Source organism: Microcaecilia unicolor, chromosome 1 (assembly GCF_901765095.1).
Source record: "Microcaecilia unicolor chromosome 1, aMicUni1.1, whole genome shotgun sequence".
Taxonomy (NCBI): Eukaryota; Metazoa; Chordata; class Amphibia; order Gymnophiona; family Siphonopidae; genus Microcaecilia; species Microcaecilia unicolor.
The window spans coordinates 459,454,936-459,480,977 of NC_044031.1; the positions used below are offsets into that span (position 1 = coordinate 459,454,936).

The following is a 26,042-nucleotide window of genomic DNA, read 5'->3' on the forward strand; positions in this document are numbered from 1 at the left end:
TTTATGGTGCAAATGAATTTAAGGTCCTTTTTTTTTTTTTGTAATTAGTGCACCATGTTTCATCTTCATTGTTTTTGTTTGTGTGTCTTCTGTCCTTGGAGCTACTATGTGTCAGTTGGCACCTCTGACACCTCAGTAATGATTCAATTGCACAGTGCTGTCTCTGCCCAGAAATATGCCTGGCCACTCTGTGCTGAATACCCCCTTCTATTCTCTCTCTCCCTCCCTCCCTCTCTCTCTCTCTCACACACACACACAACAGGAAATAGTGGATTAATAAGAAATAATGTACAACCAAAACAACAACAAATTCAAACAAGGAGTTAAAGCAAAGTATAATCCACCTAATAGCCCACACACAGAGAGGGATTTAAGGCACAATAACAGAGGAGGATAAGAGTAAGGAAAGTTTCCCCAAGAAAACAGTAATAACAAGCATTACACTAAGTCTAAATCCAGATCCAGAAATACAAGAAGTAAATTGTAAACTATGCCTTCACTGATCCCTTACTCTCTTGAAAACTTATGAATATCCGGAAACAGCAAACTTGCAGAGAAATTTTAACTGAAAATTAGCATCGAGAGACATCTGGGAAGACTGATACCTTCCCTCCAAAAATAGACATTCAAACTTTTGAAAGATAAAAATAAACTGCAAGGGCAGATCTAGATGTTACTTCAACCATAGCACTCTCTCGCCATTTATTTTTGTGTGTGTCATTTATGTTTTACTTTGAGTAGAAATGCTCTATACTTTTATTATAGCTTGTGTGTTATATAACACTCCTTTTCATTTCCATCATCATGTTCATTCCCACCATCTCCTGCAGAAGAGCATTCCAGGCATCTGTCACCCTCTTCATGGAAACATATTTGATGTTGCTTTTGAATTTCCCCATTGCAGCTTTATTTCATGTCCTTTAGTTCTATAGCCTGTCCTTTTTCTGGTACGCATATGTTACTCTCATTTCATGTTTTAATGGTAGACTGGAATTTTTGACAATTATCATTCCCATTTCACTTATTCTTTAAAGCCAGGGCACTGGTATACTTTATGAGAAGACTACTGCTATCCTAATAAAATAACATGCAAAACAGAGTCATTGTAGAAGAAAGGCAGCTAAGGTGAAGAATAACCTTTCATAAACTCCAAATTAATAAAAAATGTATTCAAATTAATTTTGCATAGAGAGGAAGCACTGAAATATGGATAGCAAAAAGTTGTCAGTTTCATAGCTCTTATCCCTTAGTGTAGGGAGGAGAATATGGCACTTTACCTTTTAAATAAAGTGTGTACTGTTTTTTATAGCATCTGAAATCACTGGTTTTAGTTAAGGCCAGTTGATCACACAGCATTTCTGGATAAACCCTTCTTCAGTATTTCATCACCTAAGCTTGCATATGCCTGTGCGTACACCAATGGTGCAACAACAAAGTTAAGAAAGTGAATAAAGCGTGCACATATATTTTGCATAATGCTTAGGGTTGTATGCCCCATTTCATTAGAATATTAAAATATTTAGGGAAAACCCTTTGAATTTTACCAATATAGAGAATTTCTTTTAATATTAAGATCACTCACACTTTCTTTTCAGTAAAACATGGCATTTCTCAAATTTCTTGAATCTGATCTAAACTTGTGTACTTGGTTTCAGGTATTTGCTACAGAACTGATGAGACTCTCGGCCTGCTGCAAGTCCTTCCTTTCCTCCAGGCTGACATTAGGGAGGTGTTTGAAAGTAAGCTTTATTCCTTTGTTTACAATACCGTATTTTCATTATCTAGGCACATGTACCACAGTTGCTTCACAAAATATACACATGCACATTGGTTTTGGATGATAGCTATATTTACTGGATCTTGCTGCCATCCAAAGGCTGTTTTAGTTTAATGATATTTTAATCCTTTGGATTGACTTTTAAATGTGATACTTTAATGAGGTTTGTGAACTTGTATTTTTTTCAAATAATAGCCTGGAATTTTTTCCAAATGGATATTTCCATACAACACGTCACCATATTTGTGGACCTACTCTCTATAAAGTAGGCAACTGGTGTGCTTTTTTAAAAACCCGCACTAGTTTTATGAACAGGAAGTGAGCCTTACACAACTGAAGGAGAGCTCTGGAACGAGGGGACATTACTACTACTACTATTTAGCATTTCTATAGCGCTACAAGGCATACGCAGCGCTGCACAAACATAGAAGAAAGACAGTCCCTGCTCAAAGAGCTTACAATCTAATAGACAAAAAAATAAAAAATAAGTAAGCAAATCAAATCAATTAATGTGAACGGGAAGGAAGAGAGGAGGGTAGGTGGAGGCGAGTGGTTACAAGTGGTTACGAGTCAAAAGCAATGTTAAAGAGGTGGGCTTTCAGTCTAGATTTAAAAGTGGCCAAGGATGGGGCAAGACGTAGGGGCTCAGGAAGTTTATTCCAGGCGTAGGGTGCAGCGAGACAGAAGGCACGAAGTCTGGAGTTGGCAGTAGTGGAGAAGGCAACAGATAAGAAGGATTTATCCATGGAGTGGAGTGCACAGGAAGGGGTGTAGGGAAGGACGAGTGTGGAGAGATACTGGGGAGCAGCAGAGTGAGTACATTTATAGGTTAGTAGAAGAAGTTTGAACAGGATGCGAAAACGGATAGGGAGCCAGTGAAGGGTCTTGAGGAGAGGGGTAGTATGAGTAAAGCGACCCTGGCGGAAGATGAGACGGGCAGCAGAGTTTTGAACCGACTGGAGAGGGGAGAGGTGACTTAGTGGGAGGTCAGCAAGAAGCAGATTGCAGTAGTCTAAACGAGAGGTGACAAGGGTGTGGATGAGGGTTTTGGTAGAGTGCTCGGAAAGAAAGGGGCGGATTTTACGGATGTTGTAAAGAAAGAAACGACAGGTCTTGGCGGTCTGCTGGACAGAGAAGGAGAGAGAAGAGTCAAAGATGACCCCAAGGTTTCGAGCTGAGGGAGACAGGGAGAATGAGAGAGCCATCAACAGAAATAGAAAACGGGGGGAGCGGGGAGGTGGGTTTAGGGGGGGAAAATGAGAAGCTCGGTTTTGGTCATATTTAATTTCAGGTGGCGTTGAGACATCCAGGCAGCAATGTCAGACAAGCACGCTGAAACTTTGGTTTGGATGCAAGGTGAGATATCGGGGTAGAAAGGTAGATTTGGGAGTCATCAGCATAGAGATGGTAGGAAAAGCCATGGGATGAGATTAATGAACCAAGGGAAGAAGTGTAGATAGAAAAGAGGAGGGGACCAAGAACAGAACCCTGAGGTACGCCGACAGGCAGAGGGATAGAAGTAGAAGAGGATCCACCAGAGTGAACACTAAAGGTGCGGAGGGAGAGGTAGGAAGAGAACCAGGAAAGGACAGAGCCTTGGAATCCAAGTGAGGACAGGGTATCGAGAAGTATGCTGTGATCGACAGTGTCAAAAGCAGCAGAAAGATCAAGAAGAATGAGGATGGAATATTGACCTCTGGATTTAGCCAGTAATAGGTCATTGGAGACTTTAGTAAGCGCAGTTTCGGTTGAGTGGAGAGGGCGAAAACCAGATTGTAATGGGTCAAGAATAGCATGTGAGGAGAGAAAATCAAGGCAGCGGCGGTGAACAGCACGCTCAAGTAATTTGGAGAGAAAAGGAAGGAGGGAGATGGGTCGTAAAAGAGGGACAAGTAGGGTCAAGTGAAGGCTTCTTAAGGAGAGGTGTGACCACAGCATGTTTAAAGGCAGCAGGGACAGTCGCAGTGGAAAGTGAGAGGTTGAGAATGTGACAGATAAAAGGAATAAGAGTAGGAGAGATGGCATTAAGAAGGTGGGTGGGAATGGGATCAGAGGAACAGGTGGTACATTTTGAGGAAGAAAGGAGAAGTGTAGTTTCCTCAATAGTAACTTCAGGAAAGGAGGAAAGGGAATGAGGGGGAGGAGAGAGAGGGGAACGGACCTAGTGGAGGGAGAGCTGGTGAGGTAGAGAAAGCAAGGTTATCTTTGAACCTTGTTGTGAAAGAATTCAGCAAGGGTCTGAGGAGATAATGAAGGGGCGTTGGGGGAGGGGGCACCTTGAGGAGAGAGTTCAATGTGGTGAAGAGAAGTCGAGGATTAGAGCCAAGAGAGTTGGTCAGTTGGATATAATAATCCTGTTTGGCACATAAAAGAGCAGATTGGAAGGAGGTCAGCATGAACTTAAAGTGTAAGAAATCAGCAAGGGCCCGAGATTTCCGCCAGAGGCGTTCGGCGGAGCGGGTACAGGAACGTAGGTAGCGGATATTAGAATTCAGCCAAGGTTGGGGTTTTGTACGCCTTACAGGGCGGGTCATCAAAGGTGCAACAGTGTCTAAGGCAGAGGATAGAGTATTGTTGTAAGAAGAAACAGCCTCGTTGACAGACGTGGATGGTGCCACAGTAGAGAGGAGGTTTGAAACATGGGAGGATAGAGATGAAGGGTCAATATCGTGAAGATTCCTAGATAAATTAGATAGATAGGACGGGACTGGGGAGGGAGGAGATTTAAGTGTGAAAGTTATAAGATGGTGATCAGAGGAGGGATGATCAGAGGCAAGGAAACTAGAAGGTGAACAGTTGGAGGAGAAGATGAGATCAAGACAGTGACCATTTGATGAGTGGGGGAGGTGGAGCATAGTTGGAGATTAAAGGACGACGTTAAAGCGAGTAACTTGGAAATATAGGAGTTGGAAGGATCATTAGCAGGAATATTAAAGTCACCAAGGATGAGAGAGGGGGAGGAAGGATCATGGAAGAAGGCAAGCCAGGCGTCAAAGTCACTGAGAAAGGATGAAAGGGACTTATCAGGGGGACGATAAATGACCGCTATTCGAAGAGGCAGAGGAGAGAAAAGGCGGATAGAGTGGACTTCAAAGGAGGAAAAACAGTGAGATTGAGGTGGAAGAAGGGGTTGAAATCTGGAGGAGGGAGAGAGAAGTAGTCCAACACCGCCCCCACGGCCAGCAGGGCGAGGAGTATGTGAAAATAGATAACCACCATGGCACAGGGCTGCGACTGAAGCAGAGTCATCAGGGCAGAGCCAGGTTTCTGTTATGGCGAGCAGATGGAGGTGACGCGAGATAAAGAGGTCCTGGATATAGGGGAGTTTGTTACAGATAGAGCGGGGCATTCCATAGGGCGCAAGAGAAGGGCAGAGAAGAGGAGGGGAGTAGAGGAATAGAGATGAGGTTAGAGAGGTCACGGTGAGATCTGTAGAATTTGGATAATAGTTGGTGAGGAGGGCCAGGATTGGGATTGATGTCACCAGCTGAGAGTAAGAGAAGGAGTAAAAGAGAGCGGAGGAGAGTAGGAGAGGTGTGGTCACGAAGGCGTCGAAGGCGAGAGGTATTTAGGTGACATGGGGAAGGCAAAATGGAGGGAAGAAAGAGACGGAGATTAAAAGCCAAGAGGGAGGAAGAGGGTAGGAGAGAAGGTGAGGTGATGAAGTCAATGGATGGGAAGTGAGTTCCTGTAGCGGAGAGAGGAAGGGGGTGAGGGAAAAGATTAGGAAGGGACAGAGCTAGGAAGAGAATGTGAATAGGGGCCATAAACGATTAAGGTACTTTAGCAATTGGAAAAAGATTAGATACAAAGAGAAAAATGCCCCGGCGCGCGGCACCTAGAGCGGAGGCCCTGAGTGGATCGGGGTGGACCTGGGTGTCACCCCGGAGAAGGCTGTAAGGATATGCAGATGAGCTGCAAGTCCTCCACAGCACCTGAAAGGCAGCCGGTGGTAGAGGTGGGCACCTCTCAGCTGAGGAAAGGCTTACCAGGGGTTAGGCCGAAGCCAGCATTCCTCCCCCTGAGGGTCGCCTGACCTTAAGAGGGAATAGGCTCAGGAGTAATCTAAGAAAGGGTGGTGGAGGTTGTGGAGTCGAGAACTATGTCAAAATTTGAAAAGGCATGGGATAAGCATGTGGGATCGCTTAAGAAAAGGAAGAGTTAGGGCTGGGGTTACAGAGGATAGGTAGACTGGATGGGCCATATGGCCTTTATCTGCCATAATGTTTCTATGTTTACTTTCATCTTAATGCAATGCATGCATAACATACGGCCTCTTTTACTAAACAATGCTAGTGATTTCTGGTGCGGCAAATGTTTGCCGTGTGGGAATCAGTGCAGTTTAGTAAAAGAGGCCCGCAGTCGCTTCTCTTTTTCTGCAGCCATAATGGATAGTAAAGCTAAATTGCTTATCTGCAGAACAGCAGGATATTAATCTCCGGGCATGGGTTATATCACCTATTGGAACTTGGAAAAAAACGTAAACAAAGCTTTCCAAGCTGGTAGAGCTTGCTAGTACAGTGAGCCGCACATAAGTGGGTCCTCCAACCCTAGTGTCTCACAGGGCTATCCCCATTCAATCCATATCGTTATAGGCAAATACCTTAATTGCCCTTTCTACAAGGATGGGAAGAATATATAGTCTTCACATGGAGTATAAGGTTCCTAGTTATAGGCTGCCTTTAACAAAAAGGGAGGAAAACGGAAAAATACCATGTCAGTGGGCAAGAACAAACACTTTTTTGTTGGTATTGGATCATTTCTGTCTCTTCATTTAGGCAAACTGGAAATGATAAAAATGGGCCCCAGGGGTGATGAAGTTGGATACTAAACCTCAAATTCTACAGGATAGTTAGACCAACCTTACTGTTGGATCAGAAATCCCTCTCCAAACAGTGGGATATGAATGAATGGACAGAAGTCTAAAATATAGACTTGGAGGTCTCCTCCTGGGGGGCTGAACTCTGATGGGCCTTAATATGCCCTTTAATGGTCCATCCCCCTAGGCATAAATGAAAGAGATACAATATGATATCCAATTGAATGGTTTGAGCTTAGGTATGGTAGTTCTGCTGTATTGGGGTAAAAAGATTCAAAGGGTGTTCCAAAGTGACCAAATAATATATCAAAGACTCAAATATTCAAGATCTTCTTAAAAGTCGAATTTGTATTCTCCAATATAAAATTACAGGATGCATTGATGTCTATGGTCATTGATGTCAACACATCCTGTAATTTTATTTTGGAGAACAATTGCATTTACGGAGGACTTACGTGTTTGTGAGGGGCTTGCCAAACTAAAAGTAGACAGAGCGATGGGGCCTGATGGGATACACTCGAGGGTGCTTAAGGAACTTGGAGAAGTTCTGTCGGCTCTGCTGACGGACCTCTTCAATGCTTCCTTAGAAACTGGAGTGGTCCCGGTGGATTGGAGAAGGGCGGATGTGGTTCCTTTGCACAAGAGTGGAAGTAAGGAGGAGGTAGGGAATTACAGACCTGTCAGTCTACCCTTGGTGGTGAGTAAGCTAATGGAAACGCTTCTAAAGAAGAGGATTGTGACATTTCTTGAACTACATGGAATGCGGGACCCGAGGCAGCATGGCTTCACTAGTGGCAGGTCGTGTCAGATGAATCTTGACTGTCTTCTTCGACTGGGTGACCAAACAGTTGGATGTGGGAGGGGGCGCTTGATGTGGTATACTTGGATTTCAGCAAAGCCTTTGACACGGTTCCGCACAGGTGACTGATAAATTGAGTGCCCTCGGTGTGGGACCTAGAGTAACGGATTGGGTTAAAAATTGGTTGAATGGTAGGAGACAGGGTGGTGGTAAATGGAGCTTGATCTGAAGAAAAGGATGTCGTCAGTGGAGTACCACATGGATCGGTCCTAAGGCCGGCTCTTTTTAACGTCTTTGTGACCGATATTGCGGAAGGGCTGTCTGGTAAGGTTTGTCTCTTTGCGGATGATACTAAACTCTGCAACAGGGTGGACACCCTGGAGGGTGTGTATGACATGAGAAAGGACCTAGCGAAGCTAGAGGAATGGACCGATATTTAGCAACTAAGGTTTAATCCCCAAAAATGCAGGGTCATGCCCTTTTGGCAAAACGGGACCGTTGGGCGGGGAAACCCCATTTCCAAGGCTGCATAGAGCTAAGTGGTTTTTACACACTATATGTTGTTTGAATTTGGGGACACACAGTGGATCAAACATTTTTTAGAAAACACTAAAAAAATATATTTTGTTCCACGTAAAGGGAAGTGGTTGGACCGAGACCAATGATTGATTTATGGTGATTCACTAATCAGAGTGTTACCAGCGGTTGTGTTAGGATACCAAAAGTAGTAGTAGTAGTAACAAATGAAAAATGAAAACTCCAAAAGCAGCTTCAGCACTGCATCTCCCAACTGGAGGTACAAAATTAGGGAAATTTACTAGACAAAAATCAAATACTATTGTGTTTCTTATAAATATACATAAGTCAGACTACTATGGAAGACCAATAAACAAAAATAAGTGGAGAAAAAAAGACGTACTGAACACCAGTCTCAACCGACAAGGTTGCCACCAACTATCATGGGTCTCAAAAAAAAAAACTCCAATTAAACTGTAAATAACTGTTCAATTTTCCAAAAGGTAGTACAAAATTTATTAACCCCCCTCCCCCCAAAAAAACCAAAGAACAGTTCCACAAAAATTAGCATAACTAAGCATGAACAATTGTGATCCACTTAGTTGAACCATCCAGCGACCATTCTGAATTGCACTTTTCCAAATCTTCTTAGCAACATTTGTAAATAGCTTGACAGGGAGTTCTGTTCTGCCAACTGGCTGCATCAGGAGAAAAACGCTGTTCCATCAGTACAATTGCATACAAAATGGCAACAGGGTTACTGAGACGCTGATTTTTACAAACCTTCATGTGTAATGCTGACCCCTCCCACTTGACAGTAGGACCAATCATATCCAAAAGAATATCAATCAAAAGAATTCCGATCATTCTATGCAATTATTCAAACCAGTGGGTTCCATAGAATTAAAGAAAAAGATCCATTTCTGCTCACGTCAGAGTATCGGATGCAAATCACCCCGATGGTCCGACTTTTGTAGCTGCTCTAACACTACACAGCGCAATGAATCAAATGCATGCTGAAGCAATCCACAATGGCCAACCAACAGCTCTTCCACCTTATTCATTTTAATGCATAGTACTTCTCTGGTTGAGTATTGTAAGATTGAGATCATTCCAAGAAGCACAGTATTTGATTTTCTGTAGTGGGTTTCTTAATTCATGTTTTGGTTTGCTTTGGAAATTTACTCTACTCCAAGAGAATAAATTTAGAAAACTCAGTTATAAAAAAAGTTAAAAATCCTTCCAGAACTTGGTGTTTGGGATGTACCAGGATAATCCCTCTGCATCTCAGCATGCAGTAGTAAAGAAGGGGTTTACAATGGATGAATGGAAAGTAATGCCTCCACCACAATAACATTTATTTAAATGAGGATGTAATGATTGTAAGCTTTCTCTTTTATTACATGTATTTACTTTTCTACATAGTCACCACCATTCGCCACACATCTGCTGATGATGGACAAGTTTTTGAAAGCTATTACAAAAGAACTGCACATTTTGTCTCTTCAACCAGTTGTTCACGTCCTTTCCAAATCTTCATTTGACTTGAATAGTTGTCCCCGAAGGTATTTCTTCAATTTTGGAAAAAGATGGAAATTGTATGGTGCCAAGTCTCCAACTATGCTCCACCTCCCCCACTCATCAAAATGGTCAATGTCTTGATCTCATCTTCTCCTCCAACTGTTCACCCTCTAGTTTCCTTGCCTCTGATCTTCCCTCCTCTGATCACCATCTTATAACTTTCACACTTAAATCTCCTCCCTCCCAGTCCCGTCCTATCTTATCTAATTTATCTAGGAATCTTCACGATATTGACCCTTCATCTCTATCCTCCCATGTTTCAAACCTCCTCTCTACTGTGGCACCATCCACATCTGTCAACGAGGCTGTTTCTTCTTACAACAATACTCTATCCTCTGCCTTAGACACTCTTGCACCTTTGATGACCCGCCCTGTAAGGCGTACAAAACCCCAACCTTGGCTGACTTCTAATATCCGCTATCTACGTTCCTGTACCCGCTCCGCCGAACGCCTCTGGCGGAAATCTCGGGCCCTTGCTGATTTCTTACACTTTAAGTTCATGCTGACCTACTTCCAATCTGCTCTTTTACGTGCCAAACAGGATTATTATATCCAACTGACCAACTCTCTTGGCTCTAATCCTCGACTTCTCTTCACCACATTGAACTCTCTCCTCAAGGTGCCCCCTCCCCCAACTCCCCCTTCATTATCTTCTCAGACTCTTGCTGAATTCTTTCACAACAAGGTTCAAAAGATAAACCTTGCTTTCTCTACCTCACCACCTCTCCCTCCACTAGTCCGTTCCCCTCTCTCTCCTTCCCCTCATTCCCTTTCCTCCTTTCCTGAAGTTACTATTGAGGAAACTACACTTCTCCTTTCTTCCTCAAAATGTACCACCTGTTCCTCTGATCCCATTCCCACCCACCTTCTTAATGCCATCTCTCCTGCTCTTATTCCTTTTTATCTGTCACATTCTCAACCTCTCACTTTCCACTGCGACTGTCCCTGCTGCCTTTAAACATGCTGTGGTCACACCTCTCCTTAAGAAGCCTTCACTCGACCCTACTTGTCCCTCTAATTACCGACCCATCTCCCTCCTTCCTTTTCTCTCCAAACTACTTGAGCATGTAATACCGGAAGACTGGAGGGTAGCCAATGTTACTCCGATTTTTAAGAAAGGTTCCAGAGGAGATCCGGGAAATTATAGACCGGTGAGTCTGACGTCGGTGCCGGGCAAGATGGTGGAGGCTATTATTAAGAATAAAATTGCAGAGCATATACAAAAACATGGACTGATGAGACAAAGTCAGCACGGATTTAGTGAAGGGAAGTCTTGCCTCACCAATCTAATGCATTTTTTTGAGGGGGTAAGCAAACATGTGGACAATGGGGAGCCGGTTGATATTGTATATCTGGATTTTCAGAAGGCGTTTGACAAAGTGCCGCACGAAAGACTCCTGAAGAAATTGCAGAGTCATGGAATCGGAGGTAGGGTATTATTATGGATTAAGAACTGGTTGAAAGATAGGAAGCAGAGAGTAGGATTGCGTGGCCAGTATTCTCAGTGGAGGAGGGTAGTTAGTGGGGTCCCGCAGGGGTCTGTGCTGGGTCCGTTGCTTTTTAATGTATTTATAAATGACCTAGAGATGGGAATAACTAGTGAGGTAATTAAATTCGCCGATGACACAAAATTATTCAGGGTCGTCAAGTCGCAGGAGGAATGTGAACGATTACAGGAGGACCTTGCGAGACTGGGAGAATGGGCGTGCAAGTGGCAGATGAAGTTCAATGTTGACAAGTGCAAAGTGATGCATGTGGGTAAGAGGAACCCGAATTATAGCTACGTCTTGCAAGGTTCCGCGTTAGGAGTTACGGATCAAGAAAGGGATCTGGGTGTCGTCGTCGATGATACGCTGAAACCTTCTGCTCAGTGTGCTGCTGCGGCTAGGAAAGCGAATAGAATGTTGGGTGTTATTAGGAAGGGTATGGAGTCCAGGTGTGCGGATGTTATAATGCCGTTGTATCGCTCCATGGTGCGACCGCACCTGGAGTATTGTGTTCAGTACTGGTCTCCGTATCTCAAAAAAGATATAGTAGAATTGGAAAAGGTACAGCGAAGGGCGACGAAAATGATAGTGGGGATGGGACGACTTTCCTATGAAGAGAGGCTGAGAAGGCTAGGGCTTTTCAGCTTGGAGAAGAGACGGCTGAGGGGAGATATGATAGAAGTGTATAAAATAATGAGTGGAATGGATCGGGTGGATGTGAAGCGACTGTTCACGCTATCCAAAAATACTAGGACTAGAGGGCATGAGTTGAAGCTACAGTGTGGTAAATTTAAAACGAATTGGAGAAAGTTTTTCTTCACCCAACATGTAATTAGACTCTGGAATTCATTGCCGGAGAACGTGGTACGGGCGGTTAGCTTGACGGAGTTTAAAAAGGGGTTAGATAGATTCCTAAAGGACAAGTCCATAGACCGCTATTAAATGGACTGGAAAAATTCCTCATTTTTAGGTATAACTTGTCTGGAATGTTTTTACGTTTGGGGAGCGTGCCAGGTGCCCTTGACCTGGATTGGCCACTGTCGGTGACAGGATGCTGGGCTAGATGGACCTTTGGTCTTTCCCAGTATGGCACTACTTATGTACTTATGTACTTATGCTGTTCACTGCCGCTGCCTTGATTTTCTCTCCTCACATGCTATTCTTGACCCACTACAATCTGGTTTTTGCCCTCTCCACTCAACCGAAACTGCGCTTACTAAAGTCTCCAATGACCTATTACTGGCTAAATCCAGAGGTCAATATTCTATCCTCATTCTTCTTGATCTTTCCGCTGCTTTTGACATTGTCGATCACAGCATACTTCTCGATACCCTGTCCTCACTTGAATTCCAGGGCTCTGTCCTTTCCTGGTTCTCTTCCTATCTCTCCCTCCGCACCTTTTAGTGTTCACTCTGGTGGATCCTCTTCTACTTCTATCCCTCTGCCTGTCGGTGTACCTCAGGGTTCTGTTCTTGGTCCCCTCCTCTTTTCTATCTACACTTCTTCCCTTGGTTCATTAATCTCATCCCATGTCTTTTCCTACCATCTCTATGCTGACTCCCCCCAAATCTACCTTTCTACCCCTGATATCTCACCTTGCATCCAAACCAAAGTTTCAGCGTGCTTGTCTGACATTGCTGTCTGGATGTCTCAATGCCACCTGAAATTAAATATGACCAAAACCGAGCTTCTCATTTCCCCCCCCAAACCCACCTCCCCGCTCCCCCCGTTTTCTATTTCTGTTGATGGCTCTCTCATTCTCCCTGTCTCCTCAGCTCAAAACCTTCATCTTTGACTCTTCTCTCTCATTCTCTGCTCATATCCAGCAGATTGCCAAGACCTGTCGTTTCTTTCTTTACAACATCTGTAAAATCCGTCCCTTTCTTTCCGAGCACTCTAGCAAAACCCTCATCCACACCCTTGTCACCTCTCGTTTAGACTACTGCAATCTGCTTCTTGCTGTCCTCCCACTTAGTCACCTCTCCCCTCTCCACTCGGTTCAAAACTCTGCTGCCCGTCTCGTCTTCTGCCAGGGTCGCTTTACTCATACTACCCCTCTCCTCAAGACCCTTCACTGGCTCCCTATCCGTTTTCGCATCCTGTTCAAATTTCTTCTACTAACCTATAAATGTACTCACTCTGCTGCTCCCCAGTATCTCTCCACACTCGTCCTTCCCTACACCCCTTCACGTGCACTCCGTTCCATGGATAAATCCTTCTTATCTGTTCCCTTCTCCACTACTGCCAACTCCAGACTTCGCGCCTTCTGTCTCGCTGCACCCTACGCCTGGAATAAACTTCCTGAGCCCCTACATCTTGCCCCATCCTTGGCCACCTTTAAATCTAGACTGAAAGCCCACCTCTTTAACATTGCTTTTGACTCGTAACCACTTGTCTTCACCTACCCTCCTCTCTTCCTTCCCGTTCACATTAATTGATTTGATTTGCTTACTTTATTTATTTTTTGTCTATTAGATTGTAAGCTCTTTGAGCAGGGACTGTCTTTCTTCTATGTTTGTGCAGCACTGCGTACGCCTTGTAGCACTACAGAAATGCTAAATAGTAGTAGTAGTAGTCAATGGGCATGTTGGATGTAGAAGAGGCAATAGTAGTATAGAAGTACTTGCTCCTACGTCTCTACTTCCCCTACTGTTGGGGATAGAGACTAGGGAGAAGACGAGTGTGAGAGAAGTGGGGAAAGGAGGGGGAAAGTGGAACTAAAGAGAGAAACAAGGTGAGTAGTAGGTTTATCTGAGCAGCTGTGTGAACTCGTATCTAATTACAACATGAAGTCCCTATTCCAGCCTACAGATGGCTATAATAGGGATATTCTCTCTTCCCTCCACCTCTGGGTTATATCTACAAAAGAGTTCTCCAGCATCCCTGGTAGGGGAGAGCAGGGTGTTTCTACTTGAATGTTGCTTAAACAAGCAAAATGCAACACAGCCCCAGTGGTTACAGAATATATGTGGGACAATCAGTACTGCAAAGCCTTCAGGGTAATAATACTCCAGACAAAATACCTTACAGAAAATTTCTGTCGTGAAATAGGCTGAATTTTAGTACTTATTTCAAACTTCTGGTATGTTATAAGATATCCATCTCTATATATTAAAGGACTGAACTAAATTGATCGATTCTTGTATTTTTATCTGTACATTGTAATGAAGGCTCTCATTTTGGATTTTTGTTCCTTTTTTTTTTTTTTTTTTAGTTTCTAATAAAATTGCTTTCAAGTCCAGAAAATGGAGGCATCACATTTGGGGAAGAAAGATAAGATTCAAGAGGCAAAGACCAATACAACCCCAGTGTGATGCAGAAGAGCAGCTGGGAGTATCAGAAGTAAAGATTCAGGGTCAAGTTCAGGATGGGCTGAAGATGACAGAGAGAAAGTCATGTGAAGCTAGAGAGGGATCAAATGTGTCAGAGCAGAAGCAAAACCAAGGTGAAAGTGAGTTAAGATGTGTGAAATTAAGCTCCTGTATTGAGGCTTCCAAGAAGCAGCCTCAAACTGCAGAGACGATGCCTAATGTGTTAGAACAGTTACAATCCCTAGTGCAGTATGAATACAACATACCAAAGCAAAGACAACCTAAAAGAAGATCTGATGTGCTTATGGATCGAGATGGGCAGCAGGCCCTTGCTGAAACAAAAGAAGAGGGGCATGAGTTTCTGCAGGCCTTTGCTGAAGCAAGACGAGAAGGGCATGAGTTACTGCAGGCCCTTGCTGAAGCAAGACGAGAAGGTCACCAGTTTCTACAAGCTCTTGCTGAAGCAAGACAAGAAGGTCACCAGTTTCTGCAAGCTCTTGCTGAAGCAAGACAAGAAGGTCACCAGTTTCTGCAAGCTCTTGCTGGAGCAAGGCAAGAGGGACATGAGTTTGTACAGGCCTTTGCTGCAGCAAGGCAAGAGGGTCCCAAGCCTCTGCTGGCCCCGGCTGAAGCAGGGCTGCCTGAGCCTCTGCTGGCCCTGACCGAAGCAGGGCCGCATGAACCTCTGCCAGCCCCGGCCAAAGCGGGGCCGCCTGAGCCTCTGCCAGCCCCCGCAGAAGCAAGGCCGCCCGAGCCTCTGCCAGCCCCCGCGGAAGCAAGGCCGCCCGAGCCTCTGCCAGCCCCCGTGGAAGAAAGGTTGCCCGAGCCTCTGCCAGCCTTGGTCGAAGCAAGACCGCCCGAGCCTCTGCCAGAAGCAGTTCTGCCCGAGCCTCTGCCAGCCTTGGTCAAAACAGGGCTGCCAGAGCTTCTGCCGTCCTCAGCTGAAGCAGGGCCACCCCAGCCTCTGCTGGCCCTGGCCAAAGCAGGACCACCTGAGCCTCTGCCAGCCTCAGCTGAAGCAGGGTCACCAGAGCCTCTGCCGGCCTCGGCTGAAGCAGAGTCGCCAGAGCCTCTGCCGGCCTTGGCCGAAGCAGGGCTTGAGCCTCTGCTGGAAGCAAGACTAGAAGTTGAGAAAAAGCAGCAGATTACTGAAGAGATAATTATATCTGAAGACCAGCATGAAAAGAAAGGAAAAAAGTCTACTGACCAAACAAGAAAGCCAAATTATTTTGTATCTATTCCAATTACAAATGATCAGGTAATTTTAAACTATTGTTTTAATATAAGCAATAAATATGTTGTCACATTTAGATGGGTCATGAAAAGTTTAGAGACTGGAGATTAAGTAGCCCATCTGAAGACATTCCTACTGCTTTCATCAAGTTTATATTTGGTGATATAGTCTGCTAAATATAGATCTATATTCCATTGGCTTTAGCTCAAAAATATTGCATGATAAGTAGAAAAAATAAAGGAAATAGAATAGATACTAAGGACGATTTTAAATGAATTCAAAAGGAATAATTTTAGAAAGATTTATTCACTCATAAAACCTGTTTTAAAGCAGAAAATGGCTGTTATAAAATTGTGTACATACATTAAAAAATAAGTGTACTGCACGTTTGTGCCATCTTTTATGCAATATGTATGGGTGGGCCTGGTGGTGTAGTTCCATTCATAACTTATATTCCACTATCAGGCTTATTTTTGAAAGAGAAGGGTGCCCATCTTTCGACACAAATCGGGAGATGGGCGTCCTCCTCTTAGGGTCGCCCAAATCGGCATAATCGAAAGCCGATTTTGGGTGTCCCCAACTGCTTCCCATTGCAGGGACAACCAAAGTTCCCGGGGGCGTGTTGGAGGTGTAGTGAAGGTGGGACTGGGGCGTGCCTAACAGATGGGCGTCCTCGAGTGATAATGGAAAAAAGAAGGGTGTCTCTGATGAGCACTTGGGCGACTTTCCATGGTCCATTTTTTCTTATGACCAAGCCTCAAAAAGGTGCCCAAACTGACCAGGACCACCGGAGGAAATCGGGGATGACCTCCCCTGACTCCCCCAGTGGTCACTAACCACCTCCCACCCTGAAAAAAAACAATTTTTTAAACTTTTTTTTGCCAGCCTCAAATATCATACTGAGGTCCATCGCAGCAGTATGCAGGTCCCTGGGGGGGGGGGGGGGGGGGAGGTATGTGTGTGTGTCAGCGGAGGCATAGCAAAGGCATGGATGGTCCTGCTTTCAAACATTTTGGATGTCCTGAACTGCCCCCCCTCCCACAGGGATGGCCAAATTTCAAGGGAGTGGAGTGGAGGAGTGGCCTAGTGGTTAGAGCACTGGTCTTGCAGTCCAGAGGTGGCCTGTTCAAATCCCACTGCTGCTACTTGTGATCCAAAATCCAAATAAATAAAGGGTGTGTTGGAGGCATAGCAAAGGTATGGACATCCTTCTCACAGAAATATCCACGCTTTGGACGTCCACAACTGCTGTTGCAGGGACGGAGGCATAGCGAAGGACGTCCTTCATCCATACTCTTACAAAAAAAAAAGAAAAGAAAAAAGACGTCCCTGATGAGCACTTGGATGTTTTCACCTGGACTTGTATTTTTCTAAGGTTGTAGACGGCAACTTATTTAAGGTTGTAGACGGCTATTAAACACGCAGCTTGTCTGCATGTATAAAGCCGTCTTTGACATGCGCAGAGCAGCCAAGCATTATGCTGGCTTCCCCTCCTTAGGAAGGAAATCATGTGCAAATGAGCTAACAGTGAGCAGCTCATTTGCATGCGATTTCTTTCATGCATGCCCGTTCCTTTCCGAATTGCTAAGGGATCGGTAAGGTAAAGGCTTTTGCTGTTCAGTTAGTGCATCAGTTAGTCCACTGCAGTGCCCCCTAGGGTGCCCGGTTGGTGTCCTGGCATGTTAGGGGGGGACCAGTGCACTACAAATGCTGGCTCCTCCCATGACCAAATGAGTTGGATTTGGTTGTTTTGAGATGGGTGTCCTCGGTTTCCATTATCGCCAAAAACCGGGGACGACCATCTCAACATTTATGTCGACCATCTCTAAGGTCGACCTAAATGTTGAGATTTGGGCATCCCTGACCGTATTATCGAAACGAAAGATGGACGCCCATCTTGTTTCGATAATACGGGTTTCCCCACCCCTTCATGGGGGTCATCCTGCGAGGACGCCCTCCGGAAAACTTGGGCACCCCGTTCGATTATGCCCCTCTATATCTCCATAAGGATTCATTGTGGATTACAAGAAACAAAGAAAGCATCTCAATCAGATGGAATTACGGAACAGCATTCACAGCAATAGTACAGTATAAGGAGAATTAAACTGAATTGATATGTGAATACACAGGGCCGGTCTTAGGCAGATGCGACCGAGGCAGCCGCATAGGGCCTCGCGCTTAAGGGGGCCCTGCGCGGCGCGCCTCAACTCTGCCTCTTCGACTGACCCCCACTCGGACCGCACCGCATGTCCGCATCATTGATTTGATCCCGCTCGGCCATGCGCTAATGGGAAAATTAGCTTGTGGCCATTAATACAAAGCATAGGAAATGAAGCCATTTTACTGCTGCAGTAAAAATGGCCTTAGCACGTGGGAAAAACCCATGTAAGGGTGTGCTAAGGCCACATTTTACCACAGTTTGGTAAAAGAACCTATAAATGTACTCACTCTGCTGCTCCCCAGTATCTCTCCACACTCGTCCTTCCCTACACCCCTTCCCGTGCACTCCGCTCCATGGATAAATCCTTCTTATCTGTTACGTTCTCCACTACTGCCAACTCCAGACTTCGCGCCTTCTGTCTCGCTGCACCCTACGCCTGGAATAAACTTCCTGAGCCCCTATGTCTTGCCCCATCCTTGGCCACCTTTAAATCTAGACTGAAAGCCCACCTCTTTAACATTGCTTTTGACTCGTAACCACTCGCCTCCACCTACCCTCCTCTCTTCCTTCCCGTTCACATTAATTGATTTGATTTGCTTACTTTATTTATTTTTTGTCTATTAGATTGTAAGCTCTTTGAGCAGAGACTGTCTTTCTTCTATGTTTGTGCAGCGCTGCGTATGCCTTGTAGCGCTATAGAAATGCTAAATAGTAGTAGTAGTAGTAGTAAAAGAACCCCTAAAAACAAAAATGGGCTGTTTTGTTTTTCCAAGATTGCATTATACTATGCTATTTGATTGCAGAGTTACTACTACTACTACTACTATTTAGCATTTCTATAGCGCTACAAAGCATACGCAGCGCTGCACAAACATAGAAGAAAGACAGTCCCTGCTCAAAGAGCTTACAATCTAATAGACAAAAAATAAATAAAGTAAGCAAATCAAATCAATTAATGTGAACGGGAAGGAAGAGAGGAGGGTAGGTGGAGGCGAGTGGTTACAAGTAGTTACGAGTCAAAAGCAATGTTAAAGAGGTGGGCCAGTTCCTTTAAATAAATATTTCAAGAAAATCTGAGTAAAAAATTTGATACTTTGTGTTGTACCTCAGTTACAAGTGCGCCAAAGAAATTTAGAATTTCATCTTTAAAATGCCAAGTTAAACATGATAATAAATAGGGCATATGTACCTGTGCTTTAAATCCTACAGTAAATCTGATGTTTTCTCTTACTTTATACAATACCTTGCCTTGGCATAACAACATTTATTTCCTCCTTTTAAACTTTCTAGCAGGTATGATGACTGACAGAGGAAGACATTGTTTCTGACCCAAGAGAGTTAAGGCATGGTCCCAGGGTCTATTGCTTTGGTTTGGCCATGATTTGGAGTTTGTGGTGAGCTAGTTGGCAGTTTAAATGGGGGCAGGGCTATGGTAGGGTGGGGCTAGGATGGGGTGGGGCCCCACCAAATTGGTCTGCATAGGGCCCCGCACTTGCTAAGAACGGCCCTGTGAATACATGAAAGCTTTCAATTGTTTTCTAAAGAAAAAATAAGATAAAATAGACTTTATCTAATGAGGGATGTCATTCCATATTTTCACACTAAATATTTAAAAGAATTATTTAAGTAACTCTTAAGCTTAACCCCATAAGGGTTTTGAAACATTAGAGAATATGAATGAATTTATTTTTATTTATTTGACATTTTTATCCCGCATTATCTCGAGATAAGCTAGGGTTCAATGTGGCTTACATGACAAACATCAAATTGAAAAAGATAAATTTTCAGGAATACTCACATTCATGAAATCAAATAATTAGGTTGACTAGATCAAGACACCCTGCCTGTAGACAAAGAAGGGCATAATCAAACGCGAACGTCCATCTCCGGAGATGGCTCCGTGAAGAGGCGGAGCGAACCGTAAAATCGAAACAAGATGGCCATCCATCTTCGGTTTCGATTATACGGTTCGGCCCGCTGAAATCCCATCATTTGTGTTGACTTTAGAGATAGACGACACAAATGGTGAGATCGCTGGACTTAGAGATGGCCGTCCGCGGTTTTCAGCGATAATCGAAACCGCTGCCGGCCATCTCAAAAACGGACCTAATCCAAGCCATTTGGTCGTGGGAGGGGCCAGCATTCGTAGTGCACTGTTCCCCCTGAGATGCCTCTATGCCAGCCTCAAATATCATACCTAGCTCCATGACAGCAGTATGCAGGTCCCCGGAGCAATTTTAGTTTAGTTGGTGCTGCACGGGACCCATGCAGAGAGCAAAAATCAGAAGAAAAAAAACATGCAAGTGCAGTCAGGGACGTCCAAATTAAAACAATAGTAATAGTGGGATTCGAACCAGCCACCTTCTGATTATAACACCTGTGCTGTAACCACTGCACCACTTATTCAGCTGCTTAGACCTCCTTCCCTTTCCATTAAGTCCCTCCAAGTTATTGTCAGCCAATCACAGCTCCTTTAGCTGACACTGATGTCAGCTGAATAAGTGGTGCAGTGGTTACAGCACAGGTCTTGTAATCAGAAGGTGGCTGGTTTGAATCCCCCTATTACTATTGTTTTAATTTGGACGTCCCTGACTGCACTTGCATGTTTTTTTTTTGGACGTCCCTTACGGCTCTTGCATATTTTTTTTTTCTTCCGATTTTTGCTCTCTGCATGGGTCCCGCGCAGCACCAACTAAACTAAAATTGCTCGGGGGACCTGCATACTGCTGTCATGGAGCTAGGTATGGTATTTGAGGCTGACACAGAGGCTGGAAAAAATATTTAAACAGTTTGTTTTTTAGGGTGGGAGGGGGTTAGTGACCACTGGGGGGGACAGGGGAGATCATCCCCGATTCCCTCCGGTGGTCATCTGGTCAGTTTGGGCACTTTTTGGAAGCTTGGTCGTGAAAAAAAACAGGACCAACTTTGTGTGGACTAAATGCTTGTCGGGGACGTCTTGCTTCTTTCCATTATCAGGCGCGGAGGTCCATCTGTTAACCACGCCCCGGAACGCCCCTGTCCCGCCTTCACTCCCGTTTGGCCACGCCCCCGAGAATTTCGCCCGTCCCTGTGATGGAAAGCAGTTGGGGCCGTCCAAATTCAGCTTTCGATTATACCTGTTTTTGAGACAGACGTCCATCTCCCGATTTGTGTCGGAAGATGAGCGTCTGTCTCTTTCGAAAATAAGCTGGAAAATAAAATACTTAGATATGCTGACTGAATTTTGTCCCGCTAAAGATATAAAAATCATACAAGCTATTTTAGTTTGGAGTGTCAATGCACACAGGAACCATTTAAATGTAGACCACAAGTACACCCATAGATGCTGGTATTCTAGTCATTTATGAACATATGTGAACACACGTGTGTGTGTAAATGACAAGAATCTGGCTATGCTCTATTCTGTAAGTACGTGCCACCTTGCAGGTTGGGCGTTTGCGTAGGCAGAGTTTGGGGAGAGCCCCCCTCCCCCCCCCCCCCCCCCCCCCGCACACAAGTTACAAAATATTATGGCTTACCTGTGCACTTTCCTCCAAGTTTGGGGGCCCTTTTACTAACTGCGGTAAAAAGTAGCCTGCGTTAGTTTGGATGTGTGAAATTGGTGCACGTTGGGCCATGTTTTACCATGGCAGGTAAAAGGCCTTTTTTTAATGGGGCAGTAAATGGCCGTGTGCTATTATTAAAAGTAGCACATGGCTGTTTACTGCCTGAGCCCTTACTACCACCTATTTACTTGGTGGTAAGGGCTCACATGCTACTCGTGCAGTAATCAGTCAGCGCACAGCAATGTGACCACACTGCTGATTACTGCCGGAAATGTCCCCACAGCAGGGGCATAGCTACGTGGGGCCACGGGGGCCTGGATTCCCCTAGATTTGGCCCTGGACCCCCCTGCCAATATCCCTCTCGACTCCCGCTGCCAAACCGCCGTCGCCTACCTTTGCTGGTGGGGGACCCCAACCCCCGCCAGCCGAGGTCCTCTTCTTCCTTCGTTCTGTTTCTGAGTCTGACGTCCTGCACACTATTTTTAATATTAGCACATAGCCATTTACTGCCCCTTTAAAAAAGACGTTTTACCCGCCATGGTAAAAAATGGCCCACTCCGCGCCAATTTCATACGCCTAAACTAGCGCAGTCAACTTTTTACTGCGGTTTAGTAAAAGGGCCCCTAGATGAATTATAAGTAAAGGAAATGCATAGTTGCACACATTAAACATTTTTAAGTGGTTCATTAAACTTCTTCATGTTTAGTTGTTCTTCTGTTGCACATTTTAGATTAGGTCCATCCAAATGTCTAGACCAGTGGTTCCCAAACCTGGTCCTGGAGGCACCCAGCCAGTCACGTTTTCAGGCTATCCACAATGAACATTCATGAGAGAGGTTTGCATGAACTGCCTCCCCTGCATGCAAAAATCTCTTGTGAATATTCATTGTGGGTATCCGGAAAACCTGACTGGCTGGGTGCCTCCAGGACCAGATTTGGGAACCACTGATCTAGACGTTTCATATGTGAATACCACATACCTGAACAAAAACTTCCAGAATCACCGAGTAGAAAATGTCAAATTTTCAAAGCTTTTTTTCTAGCCAGCTAGTGTGGCAAAACAATACAGATAAAAGTTAAAGTGCTATAAAATCCAGGAAGGAAAACCTTTTTGGATCTTTAGGATCTCACTATTTCTGGGACAATAGACTGGTTTGCATCTTAGTTGGTTTGGAAGCTGCATGACTAATCAGAAGACTTCCATCCCATCTCTCAAAAATGAATACTGAAATGTGAACTTAATGCAACACATTATATATAGTGGCAGTATTTGAGAGAATCCTGGATCCCACATATTCTTGCTCAATGGGCCTCCATGACTGCAGGTTGACCTTCCTCCTTAGAACTATTTAATTTGTCAAAAATATTGTTCTGGTTTTTTTTTAATTGTAGATTTTGGACAAAATCGAAGATGTGCAGGAGCTGATAGTCACCAAGGAGGCAAAATTATTGAAAGCCTTGATCCCTGCAGATAAAGCACATCTTACTATCATCGTGGCCCATCTGCCAACTGAAGAGGAAGTGGAGAAGTAAGGATTGTATTCTGTAGGGGTAACAATTTTTTTCTCCATAAGGAATGCTGTTTTCTGGCAATTTGATACTATTTACACACATTTGACATTCTGATACTGTTTGGTGTGTTTGGGGGAACCACATGCCCTTCAAATATCTAACATTTTCACTCTAGCCTCAAAGTTAGCTAAATTAATATTGTAACAACATATCCACGGGGATGGTCTTCTGGAATAGAAATTTAGCTGGAAAAGAGTAATCATCTACCCTTTACAGATTTAACTTTTAATCATTCTTAGTGGACTGAATGGTCATGATAGAGATAGAAGAAACTGTGTGTTGGGGGAGGGGGTCATATACATTTTAAATGATTCAAATCCCTACATTGTAATAATAGCTCTAATGTTTAGACTCATCACATCAGTGTGTAACCAACCAATTCAGATTATGAAACAATATTCCATCTGTTATGTTCCACTGTGCTGTAATTTGCCAATGATCTTCAAGCAGATTTCTGGGAGAAATGTAATTACGTTGGGCAATATCAGGGGTCTGAGTACAGGCATGAAAACAAGAGAATAAGGTGGCAGAAAGCAGGCACACTTTTTTCTGTGTTCCTTTGTAATTGTTTGGTGGTGGTTATTTATTTATTACATTTGTATCCCACATTTTCCCACCTATTTGTAGGCTCAATGTGGCTTACATAGTTCCGGAGCAGCACTTGCGGACTCCGGTGTAGACAAATACATGGTGATGTTGTGGTTAGGTAGTTCAATAGAGTTAATGTTATGGGGAATGCATAGTAAAAGTATGATTCAAGGCACCTATGTAAAGCCTATTTTGTAAAGATAAGTATACACCTACTATACTTGTCTTTATAAAATACTAGCACATGTGCAGATGCGGCCCTTGAGCTGGTGTAAATTTCTGCACAATATTTGTCACGTACTCCTGTAAATTATAGCATGTTCTTTATCTGTGCTCCAGCCATATTTTGCCCAAGTCCAAACCTGTGCATGCCCTCTGGTAAAGTATGTCTGGTCAGTGTTTAAGAGGCCATTATGTGCTTATGTGGTCACATCCATGTTTAAATGACAAAAACACTATCATTAGAACATAAGCATTGCCATAGCGGGTCAGATCGAAGGTCCATCAAGACCAGTGTCCTTTTCCCAACAGTGACCAATCTAGGTCACCAATACCTGGCAAGGTCCTAAAACAGTAAAAATAGGCTTTTATGCTACTTATGGCAGGGATAAGCAGTGGATTTTCCCGTTTATTTTAATGGCGGCTTATGGACTTTTCTTGCAGGAACTTGTCCAAACCTTTTTAAAACCATGCTAAGCTAACTGCTTTTATAACATTCTCTGGCAAAGAATTCCAGAGTTTTATATATATATATATATATATATATATATATATATATATATATATATATATATATATATATATATATATATATACATACATACCAAATTTTCTCTTTGCAACTAGATAAGTATAATGGACCTTTCTGGAAAACCCTTATATATATATATATAAGGGTTAGAGATGTGCATTTGTTTTGAAACTAATGTATACTCCTTGATTTCTGGAACTGGAAAAAAACAACTTGACATTTTCCAGAAAGGTCCATTATATTTATCTAGTTGCAAAGAGAAAATTTGGTACGACTATATTTAATTCACCTTAGTTGGCAAAAAAACCCCAAAATCAATTGTGATAGAAACTTGAATCCCAAGCTGGGATAAATTGAATCCATAAATGTAGTAGATGCAGATTATACCACTTGCTTTTTTTTTTTTTTTGTAAACCATATTTGTGCAATAGGGTGGACTATAGATGACATTGGGGCTCATTTTCAAAAAACGTCCAAAAAGTGGCATAAATCTACATTTGGATGTTTTTCTCACAAAAATGTCCAAATTGGTATTTTCAAAACCAATTTTTAGAGGTTTTTTTTTTCTCTGAAGTCCATCAGAAGTACGTTCAAATCACAAGGGTGCATGTCAGGGGTGTATTAAGGGCAGGATCTGGGCATTTTTCTGCCATAATGGAACAAAACAAAACCATCCAGGACTAAAACTAAGAAGTTTTGAGCTATACCTGTTTTTATAATGAGTAAGGCACAAAAAAATGCCCTAAATGACCAGATGACTACTGGAGGGAATCAGGGATGACCTCCCCTTACTTCTCGAGTGGTCACTAACACCCTCCCATCCCTCCCCCCCAAATGTGATTAAAAACATTACTTACCAGTCTCTATGCCAGCTCAGCTGTAATACTCAGGTCCATTAGAGCAGCATACAGGTCCCTGGAGTACTGTGGTGGTGGGTGCAGTGCACTGCAGACAGGTGGACTCAGGCTCATACCTCCCCCTATCTATTACACTTGAGGTGGAAATTGTGAGCCCTCCAAAATTCACCAGAAACCTACTAATCCCACTTATAGGTGTCCCCTTCACCTATAAGGGCTATTGTAGTGGCATACAGTTTCGGGTAGTGGGTTTTGGGGGGAGGCTCAGCAGACAAGATAAGGGAGCAACGGTGTACCTGGGAGCATTTATTTGAAATCCACTGCAGTGCCCCCCTAGGGTGCCCTATTGCTCTCTTGGGATGTTTTTGTGGCCAGTCTACTAAGAATGCTGGCTCCTCCTACATCACAATGGCTTGATTTTGTGCATTTTTCACTCGAACATTTTTTTTCATAAATGGACCAAAAAGATAAACATACAGAGCACAAAAACAGCTAGCAAATAGCCATTTTTGGGAAAAAAGGCATTTTTCTATTTTGAAAATGGCTATATTCCCCACTTGAATTTTGGACATTTTTAGCAAAACGTCCAAAGTTGGATTTAGACATCATATTGAAAATGCCCCTGCATGTCACAAAAAAGAACAACAACTGAATGCAATGAAACAGAAGACAAAACAAAATTAAGATCTTTGGCCTGCACACTGTCAGACTCATCTATCAGAGGAAGTAGAAGCCTAGCCTGCGAATCAAACCATTCTTAGGCACAACAAAACCACTTAAGCAATACTAGTTGACCTCTACCCCTCCCCCCCCACCCGGTCCAGATTTAGGCATAGGCAACACAAGCAACTGCCCAAGGTGCTAAACACAAAGGTTAAAAAAAAAGATTCTGCACCTGCTTAAGGGCCGTGTGCATACGCTGTGTCAAAGGTGCATCACTTTTATAAAAGTTAGGCTACTTCGTCTCATTCCATTTTATTTTTATGAGGAACATTTTGCTCTATTAGCTCATGTTGATATTATCTCATTTGGATTACTGCAACTC

General features: G+C 43.7%; 1 protein-coding gene across 1 annotated transcript in view; it reads left to right on the forward strand.

Annotated features, from left to right (window-relative positions):
* Window positions 1-26,042, forward strand: part of LOC115457779 (protein diaphanous homolog 1-like) — a 71,938-nt gene that overhangs the window by 3,353 nt on the left and 42,543 nt on the right. Inside the window, exons 2-4 of the mRNA XM_030187407.1 lie at window positions 1,656-1,739; window positions 14,194-15,548; window positions 22,622-22,758. Of these exons, the coding sequence (XP_030043267.1) occupies window positions 1,656-1,739; window positions 14,194-15,548; window positions 22,622-22,758 (1,576 nt within the window). The remainder of the gene's footprint in view (window positions 1-1,655; window positions 1,740-14,193; window positions 15,549-22,621; window positions 22,759-26,042) is intronic.